Source organism: Sceloporus undulatus, chromosome 5 (assembly GCF_019175285.1).
Source record: "Sceloporus undulatus isolate JIND9_A2432 ecotype Alabama chromosome 5, SceUnd_v1.1, whole genome shotgun sequence".
Taxonomy (NCBI): domain Eukaryota; kingdom Metazoa; phylum Chordata; class Lepidosauria; order Squamata; family Phrynosomatidae; genus Sceloporus; species Sceloporus undulatus.
In genome coordinates, this window is record NC_056526.1 from 12,014,412 (window position 1) to 12,030,507 (window position 16,096).

Consider the following 16,096-nt stretch of genomic DNA (forward strand, 5'->3'; position numbering starts at 1 on the left):
ATTTAATTCTTCTCATTAAATTTAAGAGAAGAATTGGTGGACAGAGTGACATAAGTCACAGTAAATGGGGAGTAGAACTAGGTAAGATTTAGTAAGATTTCTAAGACTCTGAGCACATCGCTTTAGAGGGCTGTAGCAAGGCAGACAGAGTATATATCAAATAAATAATTATATAATGAATTCCTGGAATGAGGAAGTATGGAATCCCTAATGCAAAGGAACAGTTTTCTAGGAGCCTTTAAAAATACTTTGCTTCAGGCTGCCATTTTTCCCTCTTATTCTTTCTGTCTCAGCTGATAGGAGAAACACGGAAAGCTTGGTGTGAGAGCAAAAGTTTGTGACTTCTGTCCTACTACTCCCCTTGGGATGCATTAGCCTTCTAGTTACCTCCAGTACACTGGTCCCCCGGGTTACGAAATACCCAGGTTACGAAATTTTCGGGATACGAATAAATCCCATAGGGATTTATTGTTTCGGCTTACGAAGGTTTTTTCGGGTTACGAAAAAACCCCGGCGCTGTTTTAAATGGAGCCGCGGCGCAGCCGCGGCTTTTTCCCCATTAGCGCCTATGGGCTATTCGGCTTACGAAGTATCCCGGGTTACGAAAGCGGCGGCGGAACGAATTAATTTCGTAACCCGGGGTACCAGTGTATTCCTTATTCGAACTACCTTGTCCATTTTCTTAGTTTTTGTTTTCCTTCCCACCTCATCACCTTGATCTTCCTTTAAGGTTTCATTTCTTCTTCTTCTTCTTCTTCTTCTTCTTCTTCTTCTTCTTCTTCTTCTTCTCTTTTTGATATTTATGCCCAAAGATGACCCTAAAATCTTGAGTCGAACTTATATATAGGTCAGTACAGTCATACGGCTTAGAATGGTCCTGAAAGAAGCACCACCCCGTGTGCCTTGGCAGTGATTTTTGAAAAAGCTGCCAGGCAGTAGTAACATTGAGTAACTCTCTTGGGGGCTGGGTTAGGTTCTGATATTAGTTCTTTAAATTGTGATTTTTAACTGTATGTTGTGTTATTTTATACTGTTGGAATCTGCTTTGATTCCTTTGTGAAAAAGCGGAATAATAATAGTAATAGTAATAATAATAATAAAGAATGTGTTTGTGTGTGAAAAAGTTGTGATTATGTTCCCGATCCGATGTTAAAGGCTTCTCTCCCCACCAAACCTCTCATTTAAATCCACTTCTTTCCCTTTCTGATCCAACCCCTTTACATCCTTTGTTATAGCCCCCTAGGTTTTACCCTCAACTTACCCACACATCTTATCAGAATCCATGATTTTGACCCTAAGACCTTTTCTTGACTTATACATGCACATACACAAGTATATACAGTAGTTACATGCCAGGGGTGGAGACAGCTCTGCTGTGCCTGCCTTTTTCATAGTGCAGTTCATCACCAAAGAAAGGGTCAGGTATTGCAGGAGCCGGGAATGGGCATGCTCCAAAGATAGCTCTGGAGAGCTGTGGTGTTCTGTTATGGCCATTATTTTGGACAACCAGAAGTTATGCTATGTAACTGGAAGCAATTTGAAGAGCTGTTTCTGTCATTTTGGAGCACCCCCTCCCTTCAAACAGTATTTTAAACACCCCAGACCCACTGCAATAGGTTTGATGGGGTGGACGAAGACATAATAAGTTTTGAATCCTGCTTTTTGGGGGAAGGTGTCAATGGGAGATCCCAGGGTTGCATTGGATTCGCAAGGGTCACGTACATCCCACAAAATAGTCTGATCAGAAAGTTATCAAGGATGGCTGAGGACAAATTATTGCAAATGAGGAATTTATTTATTTATTTATTTATTTGTGTTATTTATACCCCGCCCTTCAGCCCTAATGGCTATCAGAGCGGCTATGACCATAGGTGGCAGACCAGCCATAGTCTGGCCATATTTGCATAGTCTGATCATTATTGCAAATGAGGAATGACCATAGGTGGCAGACCAGCCTGGGCTATGGGAGACATTAGTAATAAATTATAATATATTTTCTCCTCATCTCCATTTGTGAAAACCTCTATCAAACAAACTTCTGCTCACTGAATGAAAGGGTAACTTTGGACCCTACTCATTATTGTAGATACTATAAGATGCCTCCAGGACTAAAACCAAAAGGTGGCATACAAGTATGTATTGTATAACTGTTTAAAAGAAAATGAAAACTTTATTTCTGTTCCTTTTGCAGGTATTTACAGATGGCATCACCAATAAGCTTATTGGCTGTTACAAGGGTGAAGAAATGGATGATGTTGTCCTTGTTAGGATTTATGGAAATAAGACAGAGCTGTTAGTTGATCGAGAGGAAGAAGTGAAAAGCTTCCGTGTGTTACAGGCCCATGGCTGTGCCCCAAAGCTTTACTGTACTTTCAGTAATGGCTTGTGCTATGAGTTCATGCAAGGAGAAGCACTGGATCCAGAACATGTTTGCAACCCAGAGATATTTCGGTAAGTTCTTTGGTGCTGCTCAGGTTTTGTTTGCCACTTTATATCGATCCATTCATCTTAAGTAGCTCAAGAGTGGTGTAACCATAATCACCATGCTGTATATTCTGTAGTGTTCTCTGATTATTGTTGCCATATTCTAGAGAAAATTATTTTTTTCTGGATGGCAAACTATTTAGAGAAAGTTTAGGCTAGTCGGTTATCTGTTTCTCAAAGCTAAAACCCTTTTTTTTTGGTGGGTTTTTCCAGCTGTGTGGCCATGTTCTGTAAGAGTTTATTTCTGACGTTTTGCCAGCATCTGTGGCTGGCATCTTCAGAGAATGCTAATGTCAGGAATAAACTCTTCTAGAACATGGCCACATAGTCTGAAAAACCCACAAAAAACTATGGATGCTGGCCATGAAAGCCTTTGACTTCACACTAAAACACTGGCTCAGAGTTTGTAATTCCCTTTACTTGAAGTTAGTATATATCTCCTTCTGCTGCCAAAATACTTCTCTTTTGACCATGTGAAGTTTATCTTTAAATTTCTTCATTATTTTCTTATTACCAATGTGTCTGTTACAGTCAACTTGGCCTTACCTTGAAAGCTTTCTCTGAACTCTACCTTTTCTAGCTTTTCTTTTTCCTGTCTTTTGACATGTTACTGCAAGTGTCCTTCATTTCTTTAACATGACCATAAAGTGTCACTCAATAATTTCCTAGGGCTGATTTTTTAGTAGCCCTTCCCTTGTATCTGGAGTCCCCCTCACATCTGCAGTGCCACCTCTCCTTCATATGTGAACATAATGTTTATTAATATGTACATAGAGTTACATCTTCCAGTCTTTGAATTCCAGTCTGAAATCATTCTATCCTGTTGCATTCGCTGGTGCAAGTAGTTTGTTTTGGCTCTGTGGTCCATGCCGTTGTTTAGTTATCATAGCCTAATTCTTTAGACCTGGGTGTAAAAACTTAATATTTTGTGTTACTCTGTGTTAGTTCTATGGTGCTCTAACCATTACAGCTTTTAAACTGCTTCTGTGCTAAATTCTTCAAACTGACTATTAGAAACATATTAAAAGCCCTTCTGGATCAGGCAAAAGACCTACAGTTGCTAACCAGTGCCTATAGAAGAATAGCTATCATGATATGAAAGTAATAGCCCTATTCAGGTGTTCATTTGCAGAGACTGATGTTCAGAGGCAAGGTGCCCTTCACTCAAAAGTAGTGTATAAACACCTTGTGGAAGCAAATTCTGTATTTCATTTTCTTTATGAGAAGCACTTTCTCTATATCAATACCTTTGCTAGAGAATGTAAACACTAAAATATGCCCCCTCTGGCTGATGTATTGAGACAAAGGGGGCATAAGGTCTCTGTCCATGCATTACTACTTGGAGTCTTGGGTGCATGGGACCCAGGGAAATGAGCCTGTGCTGAGTGTTTTTGGGGTGGGAAAGTGCTATGCCGAACTTACGCATAAGCAGTTGGTATCAGATACCATTAGATGGTCCCAGGATATTTACATAGAGCACATTTTGGGCCACCATTGGTATAAGGAATCAGTTATTATTGCTGTTACCATTCCTTGATGAGTTTGGAAACAATTTCTTGTTTCTTTTCTCTCTCTCTCTCTCCTCTTCCCCCCCCCCCCCATTTTCTGCTCTTTTCAAGTAATAGAAATTACCTATATTGGATGTGTGGTATACAACTTTATACATATTAGTGATCACCTGTCTGTGATCTAAAAGCAAAGTGTATTTTTGTATTTTTAGTATGTTCTTTTTTTTCTTTTAAAATATGTTTTAAGACTTTAATTTATCCTGGGAATGAAATTTGCTTTCCATCTACTATCAATATAGTTTCTTATTATACAGTCTTTGGATTTGACATGTATTATTTATTGTTTGTACTGTACATTAAATTGTACTTACAAATATTTATAAAAGTAAGAGACAATCACGGTCCACTTGCTACATATCATGCATTTTATGTTCTCCTTTGCTTGCCTTTGTTGTTCCAATCACCATATTTCCTCTTAGAGGAGGAGCTGTCAGGATCAAGGGAAGCATTCTAAATCATAAACAGTTGTTGCAGCAAAAAGAAGAGACCAATGATTGTTGTTAATAAGATGGGAGACTTGAAAAAGATGTTAATTGAAGGGTGATCATTTTACTGAAAGCTGAGGCATTCCTTTCCAGCTGCAATTAATGAAGTCTGATGAAAAAAATTGTAATCATAGTCAAATTGTATATTTATCATTGTATTAATGCTAATCTTTTACAGGCTAATAGCCAGACAGCTTGCTAAAATACATGCTATACATGCTCACAATGGATGGATCCCCAAGTCTAACTTGTGGCTGAAAATGGGAAAATATTTCTCTCTTATACCAACAGAATTTGTAGATAAGGATTTACACAAAAGGTAAGTCCTTACACCAGAGATGGGGAACATCTAGCCCATAAGCTGGATGTGGCTGATGGGAGTTCCTGCAAGTTTCTGTAGTTACCACTGATACCCTTCGTAGAATTGACTTGTGCTTTGTATGCTTGCAAAAGTTCCAGGGTTTTCTCCTGTGTAGATGTGCAGATAATTGGATTGTGTGTGTATGCAAGATTGGAAACTGCCCCAAGTTGCAAGTCATACATCTAGGTCTTGCCAGTTTGGCTCTACATAGTCTGCTTTATGCTTCATCCACTGCTTCCACGTGGCACACTACACGCTTCTGAAATTAAGATTTGACTCCTAGGACAAAAGGGGGGAAATCCTTATCATTAATCTAAGTTATTTCCATGACTATTACTCTAAAGCTCATGATTAAACATGGAGAAAAATTCCCTGGGGTTTTGCTTTTGGTCTCTGTATTACATATGTATGGTTTTGTGCCTATAACAGAGCTGCTTTTGCAACATTCTGGAAATGAACATTTCAGGGAGAGTTCTGTTCTATTGCACATGTTTGAGGACACAGTTCCCACTATTGAAACTTTTTTCTCTTTTTCAATTTCTAAGGTTTCTAAAAGATATCCCAAATCCTCAAATCCTGCAGGAAGAAATGGCTTGGATGAAAGAGAGACTGTCGAATCTGGGCTCCCCAGTGGTACTTTGTCACAATGATCTGCTGTGTAAAAATATAATCTACAATGGAAAACAAGGTAGGTATTGAACACAGCTGTAAGTAACCTTTAAGGCTTATTTTGTATTGGGTTGAACACAGGAGTAGCTTGGGGTGGGTTGATAATTATAACTGTCCTTTATTTTAAATATCTTCCTACTGTTCATAGTTCATTTGATACATGATACACGTTTCAATGCCATATTAGCTTTTGTTTAAAAATACTGTTTTAATATTTGTATTGTTTTTAATACAAGAGGGCATGCAAAAAAGAATAATTTCCTGCATAATAGCAGTCTAATATTCTACTGCGTTGACAGCAGAAAACTTCAGGGTTAAGTGTTGTCTTAAGTATCTTTGATCGAAACGTAACTGTTTGCATCAGCCTTGGGAGCAAATGTTTCCAGGTTACTGTGTATTATCTCTGTATTCTGATTTATCAGATATGTTGATGCCACCGAGGAATTCTTCATGGTGAAGTATCTGGAAAGATACTTTCCAAGACTCTTTATATCCTGCTGATGAGGTACATAGGTATCTTTATAGTTGAAGATTTGTTTGTAAATATATTGGAGGTTAGAAGTCTTCTATATAAACTGGCTAATTAGACTTGTTTTACTATCAGTATTGGAATTTCTAAAGAAATAAAACATCTGTAGCTTACAATACATTACATAACATTGATCTTGGTCATGAGAGAAAGTTGGTTATTAAATGACACTTTAAGGCAAGTGAAAAGCCAGCCTCGGGCATGCATGTTTCCTGCTCTTTCCAGTCATTTTTCCTTCTTTTCCTGGTATTCATTATGGTTTTTGCATTACAGTGATATAAATTTAAGACTAAAAGCAAAACTTGAAATGTTCAAACTGTGCTTATACAAGAACATTGTTACTAAAGCACATAATACAGAAATACTGGTAATGGATAAAGAAATATTATTTAGAAGTTGAGGAAGAGGAGCAGACTGTGCACACCTAAGGCTTGGTTCTCACTTGCAGACTGGCTTGCAGGGAATTATCATTACCTCTGCAACTCTTAATACAGTCAACCTGGGTTTTTTAAAAAGGGAAATCGATTTTAGGAACTAAAAAAAACATTTCAGTTAATGATGTGTTAAAATGATTGTTTGCTTTGTTTGGAGGTAAAAATACATAGCATGTGATCCAAATAAATTGGCTGTAAGAAAACTACACGTTCAGGTAGATCTTTTTTGACATTTTCTCTATAATAGTTTTCCACTGTTTCTCTGTAATAGTTCTTCACTGCTGATCAAGCAAGCCACTCCATAAAGACTTAAAATAGACAGACATTTGAAATTCCTAGATTACTACTGAGCTTGATTTTTTTCTAGCCAAATGTTAATCTGGTGTGGCAAATATCTAATCAGATTCTGGAAATCAAATATCTTGTATGTATTTCATACTATTATAAAGGTTTTTCACAGTTAAAAAGTCAGTGGTTTTTCCATCTTTCCATTTTCAATATCTGAAATGCCTCCCAAACATTCTTTTTATTAAAAAGACAAAAGTGAACTTAAATCACTTCCCATGGATCTATCTTTGAGTTTCCAGCTGCTGTCTGGATATTAATAAGTTGTATCTCTTTGGCTGCACTGCCTACTACCGCACTTATCAATTGATGAGTCAAACATCATCCTTTGAAAGCCTGCCTTGATTGTACTCTTTAGAATTGGTTTCTCAAGTCCAGACGTATGTTTGGTAGAGAAATAACATTTGTTGATACAAATGAGAATTGTTTCATTAGATTGCAGGATAATGACTACTCTGCAAAGACATTTTCATGGTGAAACACTTTTAAAATAAGTGGCAAGACAGAAAGTTCAGAATTGCAGAGTTTCAAGGGCTGACATTCACACTTTTGAAACCAATTCAACACATTTTCTTTTGTAAACAGAGTGGAGAATAAATCAGTGAGAGCAGTACCTCATTAGGAGCATTTCTACAAAAACCAGTGTGTGAGTGTTTAGCATTTGGGTACAGGGAGGAAGAATTCTCACTATGAAATTGTTTGAATAAGTGTATGTTGTAGCTGGACTGTATCAATTAAAAATGACGTTTTTAAAGTATTGTAGCACAACACATACACAGTAAGGGCAGATCTCAAGTGTTCGTCTCTTCTGAGTGGTAGTTGCAGTTATCAAATGATAGGTGTTAACTGTCATTTAATAACTCCCATTTGAGGACATCTTGTGAATTAGCCCTAGTAGTACTTAAGATTTCTGCAGTGCTAAAAACATTGCTTTAATCTTAAACATTGCTTTAATGTTGGAATTTCTAAGACATGAAAATTAAAACTGTGTATTGTCTTGGGCAACAATGTTTGTGGAATTGGTACATAGTATTAAAAGGAGTAACTTTAGCAGTGGAAACTCAGCTTTAAATTTAACTTAAGCTGAACATGCAATAGAACACAAATTCCTAACAAATGTTGTTATAATGCCATTGACCTGCTAAAAAGCTATTTGAATAAGAATGAACACATAACAAAGATGCAACTTACTCCATAGTGTTCTTTTTTTACACTATTTTGCTTTACAAGACTTTTTACAATAAAATTAAAATATTTGGAACCATGAAACTGACTAATGTACAACTTCATCAATTTTATCTCTGTTGAAAGTTGACTTAAGCAGTGTGAAATCTGTTATATCACTTTATCTGTAGAAGTCCCCACTGAGATCGTAAAACTTGTATATGGACTTTGCTTGACATGTTTGTGATGGTGTTGAACTTGATCTCCTAGGAGAAATTTTAGACATGAATTAAAATAAAAATATTCTCTTTCTGTTGTATTACTGGAGATCTTTCATATTCTTTGTGAGTGGGCAGTACTGCTTTTGAGAGCACATTATTAAGTCAGTTCTACTGAGTGTATATTTTTATTTATCATTTATAGTAAGCTCTCACCAAGCTCAAGGTGGAGTGCATGTCTTCCCTCTCTTTATCTTCATAACAACCTTTAGGGTAAATCATGTTGGCAGTGATTTGCCAAAGGTCATACAATGAATTACATGGCTAAACTTTTAACTTAACTGGTTTGTCTCATTTTGTCTTTTACTTTATTCTATTAAATAATTGACTATGCTTGTTATTATCTTTTTCTTTGCTAAATGTCTTTCCCATCAGTTTTTCTCTTGTAGTGCACTCTTGTTCATGTTGACTTGAACATAAGTGCAACTATTTGCGGGGGGAGGGGGGCTTACCTCTAATACAATGGTTAAAATAACCCCTTTGGGTTGCTACATTTCCAAATATTATTATGGCTTAATCTCACACCATAATTCCAGGTAATTCCTGAGGAAACAGATGAAACACAAACTGTTTTTTAAATTGAGGCTACTACTGCTCAGAATCTTAAGTATTCAAATAGTATTGCTTTGCATAACATCTAAAAATGCTGTCTATAATTTTTGCAGAAACAGCTTGCAGAATTGCATTTGCACTCAACACTTCAACTACAACAGAGTAAGCTAAGCATGCAGAGCCTCCTCCTGAAATTGCCACGTTGTCTGTCCAAGTTGTCAGATGATGGAGATTTTGAATCAACATCTTCCATTAGTCAACCCTCATCCTCTTTGGGCCCCACAGAGGAAGACCAAAATCCTTCATTTGCTACAGACAGTATAGAATTCTTTGTTGAGCAGGTGCTCTAGATGGCTAAATTCTTGACGTTGAAGAGGGCAACGCTAGTTGAGGCTCAGGTTGTACTTTTATTGCAGAAGCAAGTAGATATGGAATATTATTCTGATCCTGGCAAGCTCTATGCAGATCAGAAGTCTCAGGGCTTTCAGTGGCTTTCTCAGACATGGTTAGTTGGAGCAATGAGGTATAATCATAATAATGGTGCCCAATATCTGGATCATCACAGGGATGCATTTGATGGATGTATTCATGTGATAACTTTGGTCATTGAGACAGGGGGCAACATTTCCAGTATTGTGATGGAAGTGGCTATAAGGTAGCTGTAGTCATTCTTCCTGTGACACCACCCATTCTCATTGAGAATGTGAAGAAGGTGATCTTCATATAGCGACCTATGCTGCGAGGACCTAGACCTAGACAGTGTTCTGGCTTTTTCTGTATTGAAAGCAGTTTGACTGATAAGAGTGGTTTTAAACAAACATCCACCAATGCTGTGAACAGTCCCTAGTTTTTATCTACCAGATCAACAATACTATTGGGGGGTTTTCTCCAGTTATAAGATTTTAATCTGGAGGCTTTTGGAATACATGCTTGGCAAAAGAAATAAGTGGCAAAGGGAATGACCATCCCTCTGGACAATTTCCTGTTTCATAAAGGTGCCCTTTAGAACCATAAACCCCTTGTGTCTAATCTCAGTCCATTGTCTGATAATCATTGTCATGATTGCCCAGAGTCAAAATCTGAAGGTAGGATCATCATTAGAGATAGTCCTTGAGAAGCAAGTTCTTGATGATACAGTTGCAGTAACTCAAGAAAAGAAACAGAATTTCATCAGAAATAGCCTAAAGATAAACATACTGTAAGGGGATGAAATTAACACCAAAAAGATTGCTGACCTATTGTAGTTTCTGAACTTTGCACTGTGTGAGTTTGAGACTATAAAGAGGAGCACTACTGTTAGACCTTTCGGTGTTTTGTAAAATAGGAAAAGATTCCTCTATAGATGTCTCTTTATACTAGTTCACACAAAATTAGGTTTTCAAGTGTTTTATTTTGATATATAGAGGCCCCATACAGACCGGCCAAAATAAAGCTGCTTCGGGTCACTTTGGAAGTATGCTATTTAAATGATGCATGCATCCTAAGAGTCCAGAAGCTGCGCCAAAGCTACACTCCCATCCTTAGGACTGGATCGTGGCTTTGGCGTGGCTTCTGGGCTCTTAGTACGCATGCATCATTTAAACAGCATACCTCCAAGTGACCCAAAGCAGCTTTATTTTGGCCTGTCTGTATGGGGCCAGAGTTGATTTTAACATTACAAACTTCTATCTTGGATTGATTTTCATTTGTACATAAAATGTTACAATTTGTAAATTCTTCACATTAGTTCATTTAATTTCTTACCTTGAAATGTCATGTATTTTAAATTGACAGAAGAAACTTATGGTGAGCTAAAGCTGTCTCTTGCTGCTTTGTAAATTCAGGCTGCTAGAATTTTAAGCATTTAAGTTTAAAATTCTATCATTTTTTGCAGCAAGAGTTTGCAGAATTGTATTTGCACTTAACACTTAGCACAGTCTTTCATACCTTTAGGTAGTAACAGTGTAGCCTAACTCATTCTTGTATAAATATTTCTGGACAGCAATGTCATATACTGCTACAGTATTCTTTGGATTTTCTGCATATCTTTGTACCTTTCTGTGTAATGCCTTCACCTTTTTCTTCTCTTGATTTCCTTTCCTCATACACATTTCTGCCTTGACAAGCTGTTTGTCACCTAAAAGCCATGATACACCAATTGTATTTGTCCTAGTGTCTGCTATGTTTTTGAAAGCATTTGTTTATTCAATACAGTGTTAAGCCCAAGGAGAATTTCCCTCCCTTTGCACACCCAAAATTTATTTCCTAACCAAACCACATTTTCAAAAGTGATTTCTACAAATCTAGCTCTGTTTACAGTTTAAAGAAAGTTACTTGGATATAAGCACAAAGTTAACTATTATTAGAGTGTCCTGGATATCCATTTCCCAAAGAACTTGGAAAAATCCACCTTTGGGTAAAAAACAATTCTCTTTTATGAGGTAAGGTTTACTAACCTTACCTTGCAGTTATGCTTTGTGGCATGAATAAAAACAAATGAAGAAAATTATTCTTAGAAATTGATAAAAATATGCTTACCCACAGAAATTTCATTGGATTCCAAATTAAAGGGAGTTGTGCATCTTGAACATTTTTATTTCTTGCAAAACTTAAATTTAAGGCTGAGTTCCACTGTAACGTGAGTCTGGAAAAGGAAGTGCAGTGAAATGCAGAACTTTCTATTTAAAGTTTTGTGTCTTATCGAATATGAGATTGCCAAATTTTCTTCATCTGCTACAGATTAGGTATGCCATTGTTGCTGCCAAGTGGCGGCGTGCACCGTGCTACTTACAGGCACTGACTGGAGGTTTATCGCATCACTTGTTCGCATGCACCTCCCCCTAGGAGAGCACGGAGCCTGGTAACAGCCTCATCTGTATCTTAGCTTCATTTTCTTACTTTGTAATATTGTTAACTGTAACTGGAAATTAGCATTTTTTAAAAAGCAAAGGTTTAGTTGGTGGTGTTATCAACACTTCACACGCACATTGTAATGCATAAATTGATTGCAAAAGAATGTTAATCTTAAACAACTGTCTTAACATTTCATACATGCGGGCCTCTCACCTGCAGTCTTTGTTGTTTTGTTTTTTAAATACAAATGTGGGGAAATATATGAATGGGCTGCTTTTAAAAGTTAGCACCATTATATAGCAAAATAAGCATTATCAGTACAACTGTATAAGGTCAGCTGAGTGGTTGTGGGGGGACAGTGGTTATTTAGAAGGTATAAGAATTTGTTTCATGATTTGCCTGTAGGGTGTACATTACTCTCTGGCTTTGATGTGTGTAAGGAAGGTGGTATGGTTATCTATAAAGGAATAAATATTTTGCATGTATTCTGAAAATCCTGTTCATAAAGCTTTAATGACACACCTATACTACAAACATATCCTTGTTTTTTATAAGTTCACTGTTACTGTATACTTTCCCTTCATCCTGGAAATCCATAGCTGTAAAAAAAATAGGAAACTGCTAGAAATCCCTGCTCCCCTCACAGAACAACTTTCCTCCCATTATTCCCTTGGAAGAGGGAAGTGCTGATTAATTATGTTCTTTGATGTAGATGATGAACTTCTGGCAAGCTATTGTAGCAGTGGGAGCACATAATGCTTAAGACCACACTGCGCCATGTTTCAGCAAAATGCTGTTTACCATTTCAGAACTATATATTTTCCCAAGGCAGGTATGTTAGTAGTCTTTCCCACTTGAAAGTCTAGAAAATCAGAATGATGAGCAATGCATCTTGGATTTAAAACGTTAATGCTTGCTGCTTGGTTTCTTCAGATTTCTCGTTAAAATCTGAAAAACATGAAAAATCTCAGAGGCAAGGCTAATTTAATATTATACAACTTGTTTCTGAATACAGTGGGCCCTCGGTATTCATGGGTTTCATATCTGAGGATTTGAGTAATCGTGGATTGAAATAGACACATTTAATTTTTTTAACCTGCAATAGCCAGGCTGAGAAGTGATCCCGGGATACCAACGAAGGCTGACACAAGACATGGGCAAGCCGATGCCTCCCTCGTGGAAATCGGTACCACCACCAAGCCATAATCAGAACTTAAACCTCTTCCTCACTCTCTTTCCCACCTTCATATCGCAATGCTGCTGCCAAAATTGAAACTCCTGTCTCACTCTGCTCCCCAATTGCCTCATTCAGTTTCCCATCCTATCACAGGGAAGGCTGACAGGATTTAAACTGCCTCACTTTGTTTCCCACATTCACACAAGGAAGCCTCTGACAGAATTTAAGCGGCTTTCCCACCGATACACCTTCTCGCCCCACTCCTGCTGTGCTTCCAGAAGGTGGATCGGTGGCAAATTATTAAAAGCTGGCAGAAGGTTTGTGATGGGAATATTGGAAAGGTAGGGGAACAGAGTCAGGAAAGGTTTGAATTCTGGCAGAGCCTTTGTGATAGAAAAGTAGGAAACAGAGCAGGTGGAATGCTTTCTTGGTGCCCAGACCTTGTTGCCCAAGTAATTTTTACTGTTAAATACTGACTTGTGCATCCATGGATTTTGGTATCCACGGAGGGAGGGTTCTATAACTATACCCCTGTGGATACAGAGGGCCCACTGTACTGTGTTTTAATAGTTAGCTGTGCAGCTTTTTAATTCTAATATTAGAGATCTACTTGTTGGGAAAATACATGCTGTGATATAGATGAAATGATAGAGTCCACTTCCTTGTACAGGAAATAATTAGACACATATACAGCACACACATTTGTTCATGTTAAACTACTGGTTTTGAGCTTTTAAAAAGTTGCCTATGAAGACGCTAGCTAGTAATGAGTATTATATACAAATCAAATAGTTGTCTTTATTGAAGTTTTTAGATCACTGATGCCCTCCTGTGGTGTGAAAGAAAAATGGATGTTAGATTTTATATTTCTTAGCATGACTTATGGTCAAATAAACATTTTTAATAAAGAAGCAATCAAATATAAACACAGCCTTATTCTGGAATGTCTTAAAAGTGCATGCAATTGACCCCGGCAGACCGGAACACACTGAAAGATGTTAAAAGGCACAATGAAGAATCAGCATATTGTCCCAGATTTACTCTTACAAATTTTCGTTTTTGTGTCTCGTGTAGGTGATGTTCAGTTCATTGACTACGAGTACTCTGGCTATAATTACCTGGCTTATGACATTGGAAACCACTTCAATGAATTTGCAGGTAGTTTAGTAACATGGTTTGATGTAGTAAGTTAATAAAAGATAAATTAATTACTGTCCCAGGAATCAGTATATATTTGTTTTGCTTAAATCTCTCTTCATTCTTAGTGCAAGCATGTGGTGTGTGTGTGGGGACAAGAGCATTTGTGGTTTTAACACAGATGTTGAATTCCTTAGAACAAGTAGTTAAAATATGGCTTGTGGACTGCATGCTAGGGTTTTCACCTATTGGAATGTGTGTGAATCCTTTTTGCCTCTCCAGTGGCCAATCGCAGCCTGGAAACCTCTGTAGGATGCTCTTGGCCATCTTGATATGTCCATCCCACTTTTGGGTTTGTGCATATTATCCTGTACATCCCCCCCCCCTTCTTTTTCTTTTTTTCCAAAGCAAAAAGTGACCAGAACAGATAGTACAATCATATTCTGGTTTTAAAAAAAGGCTTGTAGAAGCCTTAAAAAAAATGAAAGTGAAGCCAAAATACCTGAAAATTTAGCAAAATGGCCAACAGCACACACACACACACACACACACACACCCATCATTTGGATGTCTTAACGGCCAGAGTGGAAACTCCAGCCATTTTCAATCCTCTCCCTATTGAAGCCTGTCAAATTATTGCAGGAAGGAGAGTGCAGGCTCCTCCCACACTTTGTACCTGACTCTGTCTTCTCTAGGGAACATATCTGCACAATGACAAATTTCTTTTGTGGGTATATGTGTCGTCTTCACCCTTTGCTATAAGTTTTTCTTCTCCTAAATATGCCACAGTGTATTTAAAAAGAAAAGCAAGAGTAGAGAAGTGTTGCAAGAGGGATTCCTCATGAAACCATGTCCTATTTGATGTTTTTACTGGAGCTTACGTATAAATTTTTATCAGTTATGTTCTAACTTAGCTTCTTTTTAGGACAGTTTCACATAAGAGGGTTCCATACACAGGTATTGCTTCCACACAGGAAAATCACTTCCAAAACCAGTTTATATGACAATTGCACACTCAGTTGGAAGCTGTAGAGGTCCTGTTGCATGTGACACAGTAAAGCATGTTAAGATCTTATACACTGCAATTTAGCCTGTCAACCAGTTAAAGCATTTTAGTTTATTAGCCATCTACCTTAATTTACTGCTTCCAGTTGTTGATGTATTACCAGATACACCACCTTTTAAACCCATTTTAACTTATTAATGGGTTAATATGTTTTTTAAGCATGTTAGTATTGATTTAACTTGTACACTTTCCTGAGATCTTTTGCTAGGTTAGATTGAAATATTTTAATAAATAACTCAATATTTCTCCAATAATGAAACATGCAAACAACAAGGTGATAGTAGTGGTTAACCAGTTACAGCTTTAACTGGTTGGCTGCAAATTAAACAGATTAAAGTTTACACATAGAGCTATAACATTCAGTGTGGTGTTACTGCACAGTAATGATATCCTGTTAAGGTGCTTGCTTTGGTGGAGTAACAAGCTTGCATGTTTCACCTTAGGACATGTGGTTTTAGTAAGCAAAATAAGCATGTCTTGTTTTGTTTTGTTTTTTGTTAATTCCATGTACTTTAATTTCCTTGATGTTCTTACAATAGCAGATTAGTACCATAAATTTAGGCTGTTGTGCATGTTAGCAAGAGAATAATATATAATATGGCCTACATAAATATGTAGACTTTGGAAATGTCAAACTTTTTTAAAAGCAAGATACTCTCTTTTAGGAGTGAGTGAGGTAGACTATAGCCTCTATCCCAGCAGAAAACTTCAAGAGCACTGGCTGAGAGCATACCTGGAAGCCTACAAGGAATATAAAGGATTTGGAACAAATGTCAGTGAGAAAGAGGTTGAGGTTCTTTATGTTCAAGTCAACCAGTTTGCCCTGGTAAGTTGAAGACTTCTTTGGTTTACACATTTGAGATGACTCCTTTCCATGTAAGTAAATAATATTTTGGCCACAGAACATATACTTCTGTGTTAGGCAACATATGCAGAAATCTTCATGTTGGCAGTTAGCACATACCAGAGGAAATAAACTGTCTTTTACATTAATTACTTAGAGTCACAGCTCTTT

General features: G+C 37.3%; 1 protein-coding gene across 2 annotated transcripts in view; it reads left to right on the forward strand.

The window, feature by feature from the left end:
• ETNK1 (ethanolamine kinase 1) overlaps nucleotides 1–16,096 on the forward strand; it is a 41,099-nt gene that overhangs the window by 11,737 nt on the left and 13,266 nt on the right. The window contains exons 2-6 of one of the 2 annotated variants that reach the window (XM_042469595.1): nucleotides 2,192–2,451; nucleotides 4,716–4,856; nucleotides 5,444–5,586; nucleotides 13,953–14,036; nucleotides 15,747–15,907. In XM_042469595.1, the coding sequence (XP_042325529.1) occupies nucleotides 2,192–2,451; nucleotides 4,716–4,856; nucleotides 5,444–5,586; nucleotides 13,953–14,036; nucleotides 15,747–15,907 (789 nt within the window). The remainder of the gene's footprint in view (nucleotides 1–2,191; nucleotides 2,452–4,715; nucleotides 4,857–5,443; nucleotides 5,587–13,952; nucleotides 14,037–15,746; nucleotides 15,908–16,096) is intronic. The other variant, XM_042469594.1, reaches the window with a different exon arrangement.